General features: G+C 48.7%; 1 protein-coding gene and 1 long non-coding RNA gene across 8 annotated transcripts in view; one reads left to right on the top strand and one right to left on the bottom strand.

Moving 5' to 3' along the window:
* FNBP1 (formin binding protein 1) overlaps positions 1 to 12,611 on the top strand; it is a 140,913-nt gene that overhangs the window by 44,137 nt on the left and 84,165 nt on the right. For all 7 annotated transcript variants that reach the window (XM_042912361.1, XM_042912365.1, XM_042912364.1 and 4 more), the window contains exon 2: positions 7,114 to 7,229. In XM_042912361.1, the coding sequence (XP_042768295.1) occupies positions 7,114 to 7,229 (116 nt within the window). The remainder of the gene's footprint in view (positions 1 to 7,113; positions 7,230 to 12,611) is intronic.
* On the bottom strand, positions 5,355 to 10,775 carry LOC122204739. Its single transcript, XR_006195769.1, has 3 exons — positions 10,220 to 10,775; positions 8,561 to 8,700; positions 5,355 to 6,149 (listed from the first exon to the last, which is right to left on the bottom strand). It is a non-coding gene; the product is annotated as an uncharacterized LOC122204739 (long non-coding RNA).

The raw sequence follows: 12,611 nt of genomic DNA, 5'->3' as shown, positions 1-12,611 counted from the left end.
AGAGTCGGGCGCTCAACCAGCTGAGCCACCCAGCTGCCCCTTTGCCACATTTTTTTATGTCACTGACTTCATCTACATGCTGTTGTTGCCTCCTAAGCTTCGGTTAAAGTTTTGTTGCTTTTTTTTAACGCCTACATATATTTTCGTCTTGTGTTTGTTTACACTCTTACCTCTTGGGCTCAGAACACAGTTGCTGGAAAAGAACTACAAACGGAATAAACTCCTTGTTTTTCGTTTTCGCAACAGAAGCAGCCTTAGGTCGACGGTGCCTAGTTATAACGCATGTCTCAAACAGTCCCTGACTTTTTCTCTTTTTCTTTTTTAAATTCTATTTATTTATTTTTGAGAGAGAGAGAAAGAGAGCCTGAGCAGGGGAGGTGCAGAGAGAGAGGGAGACACAGAATTGGAAGCAGGCTCCAGGCTCCGAGCCATCAGCACAGAGCCCGACGCGGGGCTCGAACTCACAGACCATGAGATCATGACCTGAGCTGAAGCCAGATAGATGCTAACCCACTGAGCCACCCAGGGGCCCCAGATTGAGGTCTTTGTTTCAAATTTGAGATCCAGAATATCGGGTGGTATTCGTGATGACATATTTTTGTTTGTAAAGTTTTAGAACAACTTTTTTGTTCCTATATGTATACAGCCACTTTAATATTCAGAACCAAATTGATTTTTAAAAACATTTTAGATGGAGATTTTGTTACATTTACTCTGGGTAGATCTATATGTGTTGACAGTTTTCTCTCCAAGATAAGAGGAAGCTAATACGAATAATATCATCCCAAGAGATTCTGTTCAGATAGATCCATTTAAGGTCTGCTTCTCAAAGTGCCCTAGTCTTTAGGAAAGTGTATTTACCCTAAATTAAAGTTCCCTGGGGCGCCTGGGTGGCTCAGTCGGTTGAGCATCCGACTTTGGCTCGGGCTGTGATCTCGCATTTCATGAGTTTGAGCCCCACACGGGGCTCGCTGCTGACAGCACAGAGCCTGCTTTGGACCCTCTTTCCCCCTCTTTTGCCACTTCCCCACTTGTCCTCTCTCAAAAAATTAATGTAAAAAAAATTCAAAGAAATTAGAGTCTCCTAAAACACCGGTCCAGACAGCACAGACTCACTGCAGAGGGAGAGAATTGTGGAGATGGGGCCTCCCACATACCCTTCCTCTAAATGGGAGCCATCTACATGGAGGTGACTTGAGCAACATAGTTTCTTACCAGATTGGCGGATTCCCGGGATTTTGAATTCGCGTCGATTTCGTCTACTTTTCAGCCACGGGAAGTCCTGTACTTTGGAGAAGAACTTCCCTGTGGCTGACTTGGGTCTCCTCATCTTAAAGTAACCAGCTTTTCTGCAAGTAGTTCCCGTGTCCGTTCTTTTGCGTGCTTTGAAAAAACAAAATCAGATTTCAGAAGGCTTCTTGCGTAGCGAGAGTAGTCATTTACATACTGACCCAGAGAGACCCGTCTTGGCCCCCCAACTGATGAGTTGATATTGTAGGTGAGGCAAGGCAAAATTGGTCTGTGTTGAACTTCATGATTCTTTAGGAACTCTGCTGAAGATAGGATGACCCAAAAAAGATGCTGTCGTTCGTACTTCTGGTTCATTCTTTACTGTGCATAAAACCAGATGTGAAAATAATTGGAAAATACAGTACGTGCATCTGATTGATACCCTGGTACACTCTCCTCGTTTGTCTCTGCAGCTTAGTCAGCCTCTTGTGTGGCCAACAGCTCTTGGCACCAAAAAAGTTTGTTTGGTTCGAATTCGAGGAGCAGTGAGAGGTCAAGAGGGGGTTCATCACGTGGTACCTACCCAGCTCCTTGGAAACATCCATTTGCTCGTCTCTGGGCAATTCTGGAGTGAATTCTTGAGGGGGTATATAGTATGCAGTCGTCAACTAAACATAAGTTTCCGTTAGGTTCTGTATTATCTGACTTCCTTCATCTTTGGAGATATGAAGCTTTCCAATAGAAATTTTATTTTATTTATTTATTTAAAAAAAATTTTTTTTTAACATTTATTTATTTTTGAGACAGAGAGCATGAACAGGGGAGGGGCAGAGAAAGAGGGAGACACAGAATCTGAAACAGGCTCCAGGCTCTGAGCCGTCAGCACAGAGCCCGACGCGGGGCTCGAACCCACGGACCGCGAGATCATGACCTGAGCCGAAGTCGGACGCTTAACCGACTGAGCCACCCAGGTGCCCCTCCAATAGAAATTTTAAATTAAAAAAAAAATTTTTTTTTTACATTTATTTATTTTTGAGAGACAGAGCACCCGTGGGGGAGGGGCAGAGAGAGAGGGAGACACAGAATCCGAAGCAGGCTCCAGGCACCGAGCTGTCAGCACAGAGCCCGATGCGGGGCTCGAACTCGCTGACTTCGAGACCATGACCTGAGCCGAAGTCGGACGCTCAAACCGACTGAGCCACCCAGGCGCCCCTAGAAATTTTAGAGTATGTGTCACAAGGTAGTGGTTCTTGACCTCGGGGCTGTGAGTTCGAACCCCACTTTGGGTGTGGAGATTACTTAAAAATAAAATGTTTAAAAATACATGTGTATTTTCTAAGTGCATAATGTTACACAGTCGTGCGCCGGCAAAAGAGCCATTCAAAGTGCATTTTATTGTAACCCGATATGAAAAATTCACTGGTGTGGTTTCAGATTTCACATCGAAGCTAGCCTTGAAGAAGCTACTATTTGTTGAACTTGGGTGTGGTACCAAAGAGTATCCAGGATTCCCTAAAAAGGCTTTTGAAATGCTCCTCCACTTTCTTACTGCATATCTGGGTGAAGTCTTATTTTTTCGTATAATGCAACCAAAGTAGGGAATCCCAACAGAGGCATCCGAAAACCCCGCTGCATTCCATTAAGCCAGACATAAAAGAGGTTTGCAAAAATGTAAACCAACGCCAGCCTTCCCACTTTTCTGTTTTGTTTTGGAAAGGAACATTCTTGAAAAGGAAACAATGCTATTTATTTTAGCACGTGAGGGGCGCCTGGGTGGCTCCGTCGGTGAAGCGTCCGACTTCCGCTCAGGTCACGATCTCACAGTCTCTGAGTTCGAGCCCCGCGTCGGGCTCTGTGCTGACAGCTCAGAGCCTGGAGCCCGCTTCGGATTCTGTGTCTCCCTCTCTCTCTGCCCCCTCCCCTGCTCACGCTGTGTCTCTCTCTGTCTCAAAAATAAATAAAAATATTTTAGCACGTGATGGATTTAGTGTTGTCTTCTGGAGGGATCAATAAATACGATTTAAACTCTCTCAGTTTCTAATTTCCGCTAGAGTAAATATTGATAGCCATAACCCACATAAATGAAAGCGGGAAAGGAGGAATTTTTGATAATGGCACCATCTTCAAAGCCGCCAAAGCTATTTTTTTAAAGGGCCATTTATAATATTTGCTCACAAAGGAGTCTTTTGAAGATTTGGAATTCTTTTCCATTAAGTTTTCCACATTTTGGTCAAGAATGTAAGTGGGTTGATTAGTTTTTCATCTGTTTTGAATTTTCTTTCAGCTGCTGTCAAAAAAAAAAAAGTTCATGCTGCGGTGATCCGTGTGATGGGAACGGTAGAGTGTGGCATCATTAGAGATGTTTTATTATTTTTAAACATTTGATTTGCGACATTTTATTTCACTTTAGTTTTTTAAGTAAGCTCTACACCCGGTGTGGGGCTCGAACTCACGACCCCGAGATCCAGAGTCACACGCTTTACCAACTGAGCCACCCAGTCGCCCCTGGAAAGGAGTTTTTGTTTTTTTTTTTTTTTTAATTTCTTTTTTTTAAAAATTTTTTTTAACGTTTATTTATTTTTGAGACAGAGAGAGAGACAGAGCATGAATGGGGGAGGGTCAGAGAGAGAGGGAGACACAGACTCCGAAACAGGCTCCAGGCTCTGAGCGGTCAGCACAGAGCCCGACGCGGGGCTCGAACTCACGGACCGCGAGATCGTGACCTGAGCTGAAGTCGGACGCTTAACCGACTGAGCCACCCAGGCGCCCCTGGAAAGGAGTTTTTAAATAAATAGGGTCGCTATGAAACTAGATTAGCAAAGGGTTACCAATTAGCAGAGAGCTTTAACGAGCCTTGGTCTAAATAGCTAGGGATGATTTGTAATCTTTACTCGAATTATTTGTGTATTTGTTCCCTCAAGTAGTTTAAAGTGACCTAATTTGCTTGACAACCCCTCTCTTTCCAGATAACACAAATAAATAATCTTCCCGACTAGTGTTCCTTAAGTGGAGACTGGATGTCCATGGAATGTATTATTGGGGACCAAGAATCAACCAAAGCCTTAAATATTTGTCCCTTGCTTTTTATGATCAGGTGGACACTTATTAGGTTGAAAGACAAACATCTTACAGTGATTTTTCCATGAGAAAAACATTCCTGTAAAATAAAACCTTAATTTTTCCAAGTGTTCCGTGGGCCTGGAGGTGGGGGGAGGGGGGTGGGGGGCACAGATCAAGGTTGAGGAAACGAGTTTTCTTCAAGGAGAGATTTTCTGACATCGGAGAAAAAGTGCTTTGGACCCCGTTGCCTGCCTGCTTCCACCCAAGGCGGACTTGGAGGGAACGAAGTCGACTCACTTTCCGGTGTGCGCAGCCTTGAACGGAAAACAGAATGAAAGCGTGAGGACACGTTTAAAAGTGGGAAATGCTAGGTTTTAAAATCAAGCTGAAGGGCGGTGCTGAGTCGGTCCCGTCGGATTGCGCACGCATGTGCTAGGATTAAATTGTCGTTTTGTATTTTTGTATTCTCAAAAGTTTATTTATTTATTTATTAAATTTTTTTTTCTTTTTTTAACTTAAAAAATTTTATTATTTTTTGACAGCTTTATGGAGATACGATTAACCTACCAAACAGTTCACCCACTTACAAGTATACAAATTCATGCTTTTTACAATATTCCCATTCCTTTTTATTCTTCTCAGTTAATGCTTAAATCAAGTTAGACCAACTTCTAAAAAAAAATTTACCAACTTCTGTATGCCATCCTTCAGGGACTTTGGTTAATATTGAGTCAATTCTGCATATCCAATCTTTTCAGCCAGCAGGAGCATGGTATGATGTTTCGTTGATTCGTATCTCCTTTTATTTCCATCATGGTTTTTAAATAATTTCCTTTAAGCAAATACAGTTGTTGGTTTTCTTATTTTCCTGTTGTTTTTTTTTTTTTAATTTTAATGTTTGTTTATTTATTTGAGAGAGAGAGAGAGCAGGGGAGGGGCGGAGAGAGAGAGGGAGACCCAGAATCGGAAGCAGGCTCCAGGCTCCGAGCTGTCAGCACGGAGCCTGACGCGGGGCTCGAACCCACGAACCACAAGATCATGACCTGAGCCGAAGTCGGACGCTTAGCCCACTGAGCCCCCCAGGCGCCCCAAATTGTGGCTTTGTATTTTTTATATTTGATTTGACACTTTTCCATTTTACACGATCCTAAAGACTGAGTTGTGAAGTTAGGCGGGGACTGGCTCTTCACCCTCAGGCAGATGACCACGCTCGGCCACGTGTGGGGTCCTGCGTCGGTGAAGTCCCTGGCTGGGGCCAGAACCCACCTTCTCTGTTCCGGCTTCTTCTCAGGAGACTTGGCATCTGCCTGTCTCGTGGCCGTTCTCTCTTCCCCGCGATGTCACGCTGACACTCCCTTTTCTTTCCCAGAACTTTCTGCCCCCCCCCCCCCCCCCCCCCCCCCCCCGCCAGGCCCTGTTGCTTCAGATCCACCAGCTCGTGGGCCTCCCTCCGCAAGCTCCGAACGGATCCGTGTTTCCAGCTCCCTTCTGGACATGCCACTCCCTCCCCCGATGCGTCACTTCAGCCCAAAGTGCTGTCCTTCGGTCCCAGGAGGTAGAGGCAGGGAGCCCTCCGGAATCCTGCCTCCCGTTCATATCCCCCTCCAGCCTCCTTACGCAATCGGCCACCAAGACTAGTTGATCCTAGTTGTCACGGGTCTGTACGTCCTTCCGTCTTCTTCCGTTTCCTCTCATCTGGACAACTGAACCGTCTCCTGACTTCCACCACCTGACGATTCTGAACACGTCCGTGGGCGTGCCTCTCCCCTCGCAACTTCAGTGGCTCACGTTTGCCCACTCGAGAGGCTAAAAGGCTCCTTCGCCTGGGCCGATGGGCTGAGACTTTCTGCCGTTGCTTTCTTTAAAAAAAAAAAAAAAAAAAGTTTAATGTTTGTTTATTTTGAGAAAGAGACAGAGAACACAGGCAGGGGAGGGGCAAAGAAGAGGAGAGAGAGAAAGTCCCAAGCAGGCTCCGCGCTGTCCTTCCAGAGCCCGACTCGGGGCTCGAACTCACAAACCGTGAGATGGTGACCTGAGCGGAAATCAAGAGTTAGCTGCTTAAACTGACCCACCCAGGGGCCCCCGACTTTCTCCTGTTTCTCAGCCACCAACACCCTTCCCTGGCGCCCTGCCCCCACCCTCGCTGCAGAGGACAAGGCCCCCTGATTCCTGGACGTGTCCGGGCCTTTGCAGTAGGGGTTGCCGGGATACCCAGCACCCCTTGTTGTTCCAGGCTGGGACCCTCAAGCACCTTGCAAGATGGGGCCCGGGGCGGGGGTGGGGGTGGGGGTGGTTTCCCCAGCTCCTTTCCTGGCACACAGTGTGGGTTTGATAGATGTTTGAACATCTCAATAAAGTCCGCGTGAGTCATTTTATGTATCTGTTTGAAGAGAGCGGTACTTGGGAGCTCTTCTCGCTCCCCTGTGCTTTGCCCCGAATTTCAGTGAGCTGCTTTGAATAACTGAGAGGTGACGAGTAAGGTGCTAGCTGCCCACCGAGTTGAGGCGGGTGTTTTACCTCTCGGCTTTTGGAATCTGGAGAGGACATTCTCCTTTGCACTAGGACACGAACTGGATCCTCAAACCATGTTGCTAACGGGAACGCGTGGGTCAGAGTTCAGTCCCCCAGGCAGTTTTCAAACCAAATTTGGTAATGTTGATTTAAAACTCCTCAACAAGAAAAGCACCCAGGACAATCATGGAAAATATTAGAACTGCTTTCTACATAGCGACGTCTCGTTGAGAGCATTGTTCGCTGAAATGCTATTAATCACAGAGAAGGATTATAAGCTCTTTGTGTTTTTTTTTTTTTTTTTTTAAACAGGATCAATTTGACAACTTAGAAAAACACACACAGTGGGGAATTGACATTCTTGAGAAATACATCAAATTTGTAAAGGAAAGGACAGAGATCGAACTCAGCTATGCAAAACAACTCAGGTAAGTTGATATTGACAAAGGTTGTTTGTTAACTGCAAAATGGATGTACTGATAATTTAGATTCTCACTTATACGACAGATGTACAATCCTTTAAATATTCCTTTTCCCCCTTACGTAAGGTACTGTTTCAATGGAAACCATTGCTTTTAATGTGGAAAATTCGTTTTCATAGAACAGTAAAAATAAAAGCTAAGTTATTGCCTTCAGGCTCTGCGTTTTTAAAATATTGGAGCTACTTATTTTTGTGGAAAACGGCTTTATCTATCTATCTATTTTAAGAGAGAGAGAGCATACGCCCATGTACGCGTGCAGGAGTGGGGGAGGGGCAGAAAGAGAGGGAAAAAGAGAGCATCCCAAGCAGACTCCACATTGTCAGCCCGGAGCCCAATAAAGGCTCGAACCCCTGACCTGCAAGATCGTGACCTGAGCGGAAATCAAGAGTTGATGCTTAACCGACCGAGCCGCCACCCAGGCGCCCCTTTTCAGAATGCTTCTCATTGAAGTGTAACATATACACAGAGAAATGCACGAGTCCCAAGTGCGCAGCCCCAGGAATCCACAGAGTGAACCACCCCCCTGGTAACCAGCAGGGTTACCTCCACCCAGGTGGAGGAACAGGCAATTCCAGCCCCTCCTGGTGCACCGCCCTCCTCCCACACTCGTCCACCCTTGTCCGCTCTCCTGACTTCCAACCACGTGGACAGTCTTGCCTGTTTTTGAACCTCCTGTGAATGGATTCATCTACTGGGCACTGTTTGATTTTGGCTTCTTTTGTTCTACCTGATGTTTGTAAGATTCGTTCATGTGGCCGCATGTGGTGGTAGCTTCTTTCTTTTCATCGGTGGATAGTATTCGGGTATGTGAGTGTACCGCCCTTTATCCGTTCCTCTGCTGCCAGGCCCCTGTTTGGGGGTACAGAGTCTGTCTCCACCCAGGAGTGGGATTGCGGGGTCATAGGCACCCTGTATGTGTAGCTTCACATACACAGTCTTCCAAATGCTTCTCCTGATCCACGATCCATCCAGCAGTGTGTGAGAGTCCCGGGGAGCCACATTTGAAAAGTGCTTGGATCACAGGGCCCCCGGGTGGCTCAGTCGGTTAAGCGTCCGACGTCGGCTCAGGTCACGATCCCGCCAGTCCCGAGTTCGAGCCCTGCATCGGGCTCTGTGCTGATGGCTCAGAGCCTGGAGCCTGCTTCAGATTCTGTGTCTCCCTCTCTCTCTCTCTTTCTCTCTGCCCTTCCCCAACTCATGCTCTCTCTCTCTCTCAAAAACAAACTTTTTTTTTTTTTAAGAATAAATAAAAAAATAAAAGTGGTTGGGCGACTTACCTCTTTAATGATGAAATTATCGAAGAAATTTGTGCTTTTGGATAAAATGTATAAAAATTGTCGGTGGAGCTCGAGTGGCACACACAACCTCCGCTGATTTCTCGTTGGGTCGAATTGGTTTGTGCAGGCTGTTTTAAGACCTGTTTAAAGATCCAGATGACTTTTGGTATGAAAACATTTCGTTTGAACCCAAAGAGCACCTGGGGCTCCTGGGTGGCTCAGTCGGTTAAGCGTCCGACTTCGGCTCAGGTCATGATCTCGCGGTTCGTAGGTTCGAGCCCCGCGTCGGGCTCTGTGCTGACGGCTCGGAGCCCGGAGCCTGCTTCGGATGCTGTGTCTCCCTCTGTCTCTGTTTCTCTGTCTGTGTTTCTCTCTCTCAAAAGTAAATAAACATTAAAAACAAGTGTTTAAAAAGAGCATCTGCAGGAGGGGTAGGTCATGGGTCACTGAGAGAAGGCAGATCCTTCTAGGGCTGGTGGTGTTGTTGTTTATAAATGAGCACCCATGGAATATCTTTGTGGGCTGACTAGTCTTGTTTCCACTCAGCAAGTAAAACATAAAACATGTTGGCCAGCGAAACAATGGTTATGGCTTGCTGAACCCAGATCAACTTCTGGCTCCTTGCGTGTAAAAGCAGCCTCATTTAGGACCTCAAGAACTGAATGTCGGAATAGGGACGGGGCTGCTTCGTGGTGATTATTTCAGTATCGCACCGCTGGTCGTAAAACGTCTTGCATGGGAAAATGGGTTGCATAACGGCCTTAGCCCCAAATGCAGTCTCACCTTGTGGATTTATGTGTATTTGCTGTCTTTCCGCTAGCTTGCCCTGGTCCTTCCTGGTGCCTTTGCCACAATCTCGTTTCGTTTGGGAGTGTTGTTATCCGGTGCCGTTAAGTCAGCGCCTAGCAGGCGTCTGCTCCGTTCTGCGCGTCACGAAAGCAAAGGGCTTCCTTAGCTCCCCCTCTGTGTTGCACCTGCCTTCTTGGCCTTTCTCAGCACCCGAGGTGAGGGACTGAGGATGCCAGCAACAAACCGGGAAGCCCTTGGGAAAGAATGCAAATCTCAGCGGGTCCTCAATGCAGATACATAAGATGCTCCCTGCGCTTTGTCGATGTGCCCCCCGCCCTCCCCACTCACCGAAGTGATTCGGCTTCTCCCCTTTCTGCAAACCCAGCACCTCCTTCCCCATCCTTCCCGTGGGCTTCCCAACGTCACCGAGAACATCGAAGCGGTGCGAAGAAGACGTCCTATCTCTCGGTGTCTGTCCCCACGTCTCTGTGCCCCCCCCCCCCACCAGAGATGCTCCTGTCTAAACCCAGGCCCCGCCCCTCTTGTGCGCCGTGCTCCCCAACACCTGCTGGTTTCTTTGCTCCCCTTCATAGGCAGACTTCTCGAAAGTGTTCTTACTTGCTGTCTCCGGTCCCTCTCCTGTCCCTGCTTGATTACTTTTTAAATGTTTCTCTATTTATTTTGAGAGAGAGAGAGTGAGCACGGGAGGGGCAGAGGGAGAGAGAATCCCAAGCAGGCTCCATGCGCAGAGCCCGGCTTGGGGGGCTCGATCGTATGAACCGCGGGATCGTGACCTGAGCCGAAATCCAGGTCGGATGCTCAACCCACTGAGCCACCCGGCCGCCCCTCCTGTCAGTACTTTCAACTCACCCCGCACGGCTCAGCCAGAACTGCTCTTCGAGGGTTCCAGTGACTTCCATGTTGTTCAACCCAACCTCCCGTCCCCGGTCTGCAGCGTCCCTGACCCATCGGCGGCTTTGACGGGGCGGATGCTCCCTCCTCCTTGCCCGGCCTCTCGAATTCCAGTCCTTCTGGCTTCCTTCTTTCCACCTCACTGGAGCTCCTTCGCACCCCCCTTTACTGGGTTCTCCTTTGCCTCCTTCTCTTCATCCGGCGTGCCCCCGTGCCCAGTCCCCGTCTCCTGTATCCCCTTGTGATCTCTTCTGGCTTTAAGTATGGTCTGTGTAGCCGTGGCTCGCAGATACGCATCTCCAAGCTAGACCTCTGTCCCGGACTCCGACACAGATTACGCAGTGTCTCCAGGGGGACGTCTGAAATGCGACGTGCCCAGAACTGAATCTGTCCGCTCAGATTCTGCGTCCGCACGGCCCAGCTTTTCCCCACTCACTTGAGGGCAGCTGCCTCCTCGCTTCTTGGATCAGGAGCCCCGGACACCGTTGGTTCCCCCTCTTTCTCTCGCGTGACACCCCCCCCCCCCCATCCCTCATCTAAGCCATCAGGACTGTACTTGGCAAATTTACCCAGGGTCCGACTCCTCCTCTTGACCTCTGCTGCGGCCGTGGCGGTCCAGGCCCCAGCACCTCTCACCTGGGTTATTATGGGGCTTCTAACTGGTTTCTCTTATTCCCTTCTTCTTAAAAAAAATTTTTTTTTAATGTTTATTTATTTTTGAGAGAGACAGAGACAGAGCTTGAGTGGGGGAGGAGCAGAGAGAGAGAGAGGGAGACACAGAATCCAAAGCAGGCTCCAGGCTCTGAGCCGTCAGCACGGAGCCCGACGCGGGGCCCGAACCCACACACCGTGAGATCATGGCCTGAGCCGAAGTCGGACACCCAATCGACAGAGCCACCCAGGCGCCCCTCTCTTATTCCCTTCTTATCCCGTGTCTTCTCTCTGTTTTCCACACAGCAGCTAGATCATGGCGCTCTGTTCAGAGTTCCAACAACTCCCTATTGTACTCCGTAAATCCAGAATCCTTAACGATAGATGTCTTAACAAAGCCCTGTGTGATCGTAAACCCCAACCTCTCTGACATCACCTCTTTCCCCCTTCTCCCTCCTCTCTGCCCTAACCATACCCGCCTCCCTGCTGTTTCTTGTACACACCAGGCTCGCCCTCACCCCGGGCTCACCTTCCATATGGGGATCCCCTATATATCCTTCCCCTCGATCCGCGTGGCCATCCCCCCCCCACCTCCTTCAAGTCTTTGCTCAGAGGTCGCCTGCTCAGCGAGGCCTGCCTCGTCCTCCTGCTGTAGTTTACCCTTTTTCTTTCTTTATTTTTAATGCTTATTTGCTTTTTTTGAGAGAGAGAAGAGAGAGTGGGGGAGGGGCAGAGATAGAGGGAGAGACAGAATCCCAAGCAGGCTCCACACTGTCAGCGCAGAGCCTGATGCGGGGCTCGATCCCATGAACCGTGAGATCAGGACCTGAGCCGAAATCAAGAGTCAAGACGCTTAACCGCCTGGGCCACCCAGGCGCCCCTACCTTCCACTTTTTCCAGAGCACTGGTAACTTTCTAACACCCGGTAACATTGCCTTATGGCCCATACCTACTGTTCATTGCCTTCCACTCCTTTCTGCTAGAACGGAGACCCCTCAAGGGCACGGGTTTTGAGCTGTGTGCACTGAAGTGTCCCCAGGGTACAGGACAGTGCCCGATGCGTAACAGGGACTCAGTAAGTAGCCGGAGAAAGAGCGGATCAACAGGGCTCTCGTGTCAGACGTTTGGTTAGCCCCGCTTCAGGGAGAATTGTGGGTTTGCACAGGCCTGAGAGCTGAGGAGGGCTCACCGACAAACAGGACCCCCGATGTGTCTCATGAACGAGACGCTGCGGAACTCGACCTTCTCACTGCGGGAAACGGACCGCGTGCGTGTGAGCACATGCAGATAAGCAAGAAATTAAATCATCTAAAGATAGCAGTTACCACCCCAGATACCTAAAGCCAGCGATGTAGTGCAGCCTGGTGGCAGGTGGGGGTTACGTAAGCTAGACTGGCCGGGGAAAGCCTGTTGCTTGAGAACTGAAGGACGAGGAGAGGGCAGGCCTGCCAAGGTGTGGGGATAGCTCTCCCAGGCCAAGGAATCAGCAAGTGCAAAGGCCCCGGGGTGTGGGAACGTGTTCAAGGGACGGAAAGGCCAGCGTGACTGAAGCATACCCGGCAAATGCTTGCCTGAAATATCCGTCTGATGTTGAAAAGGCAACATGGCCTTTGCGGGGAGACTTCTGGCCTCAAGTCATTTTTAGTTTTTCAGCATTAGAGGAAAGAGGTGCTCGCTTATTTTTACAAGCAAATGATGA

The sequence above is a fragment of the Panthera leo genome, chromosome D4 (genome assembly GCF_018350215.1).
Source record: "Panthera leo isolate Ple1 chromosome D4, P.leo_Ple1_pat1.1, whole genome shotgun sequence".
Taxonomy (NCBI): domain Eukaryota; kingdom Metazoa; phylum Chordata; class Mammalia; order Carnivora; family Felidae; genus Panthera; species Panthera leo.
The sequence above is the reverse complement of the archived record's forward strand: the minus strand, read 5'-3'. Positions and strand labels throughout refer to the sequence as shown.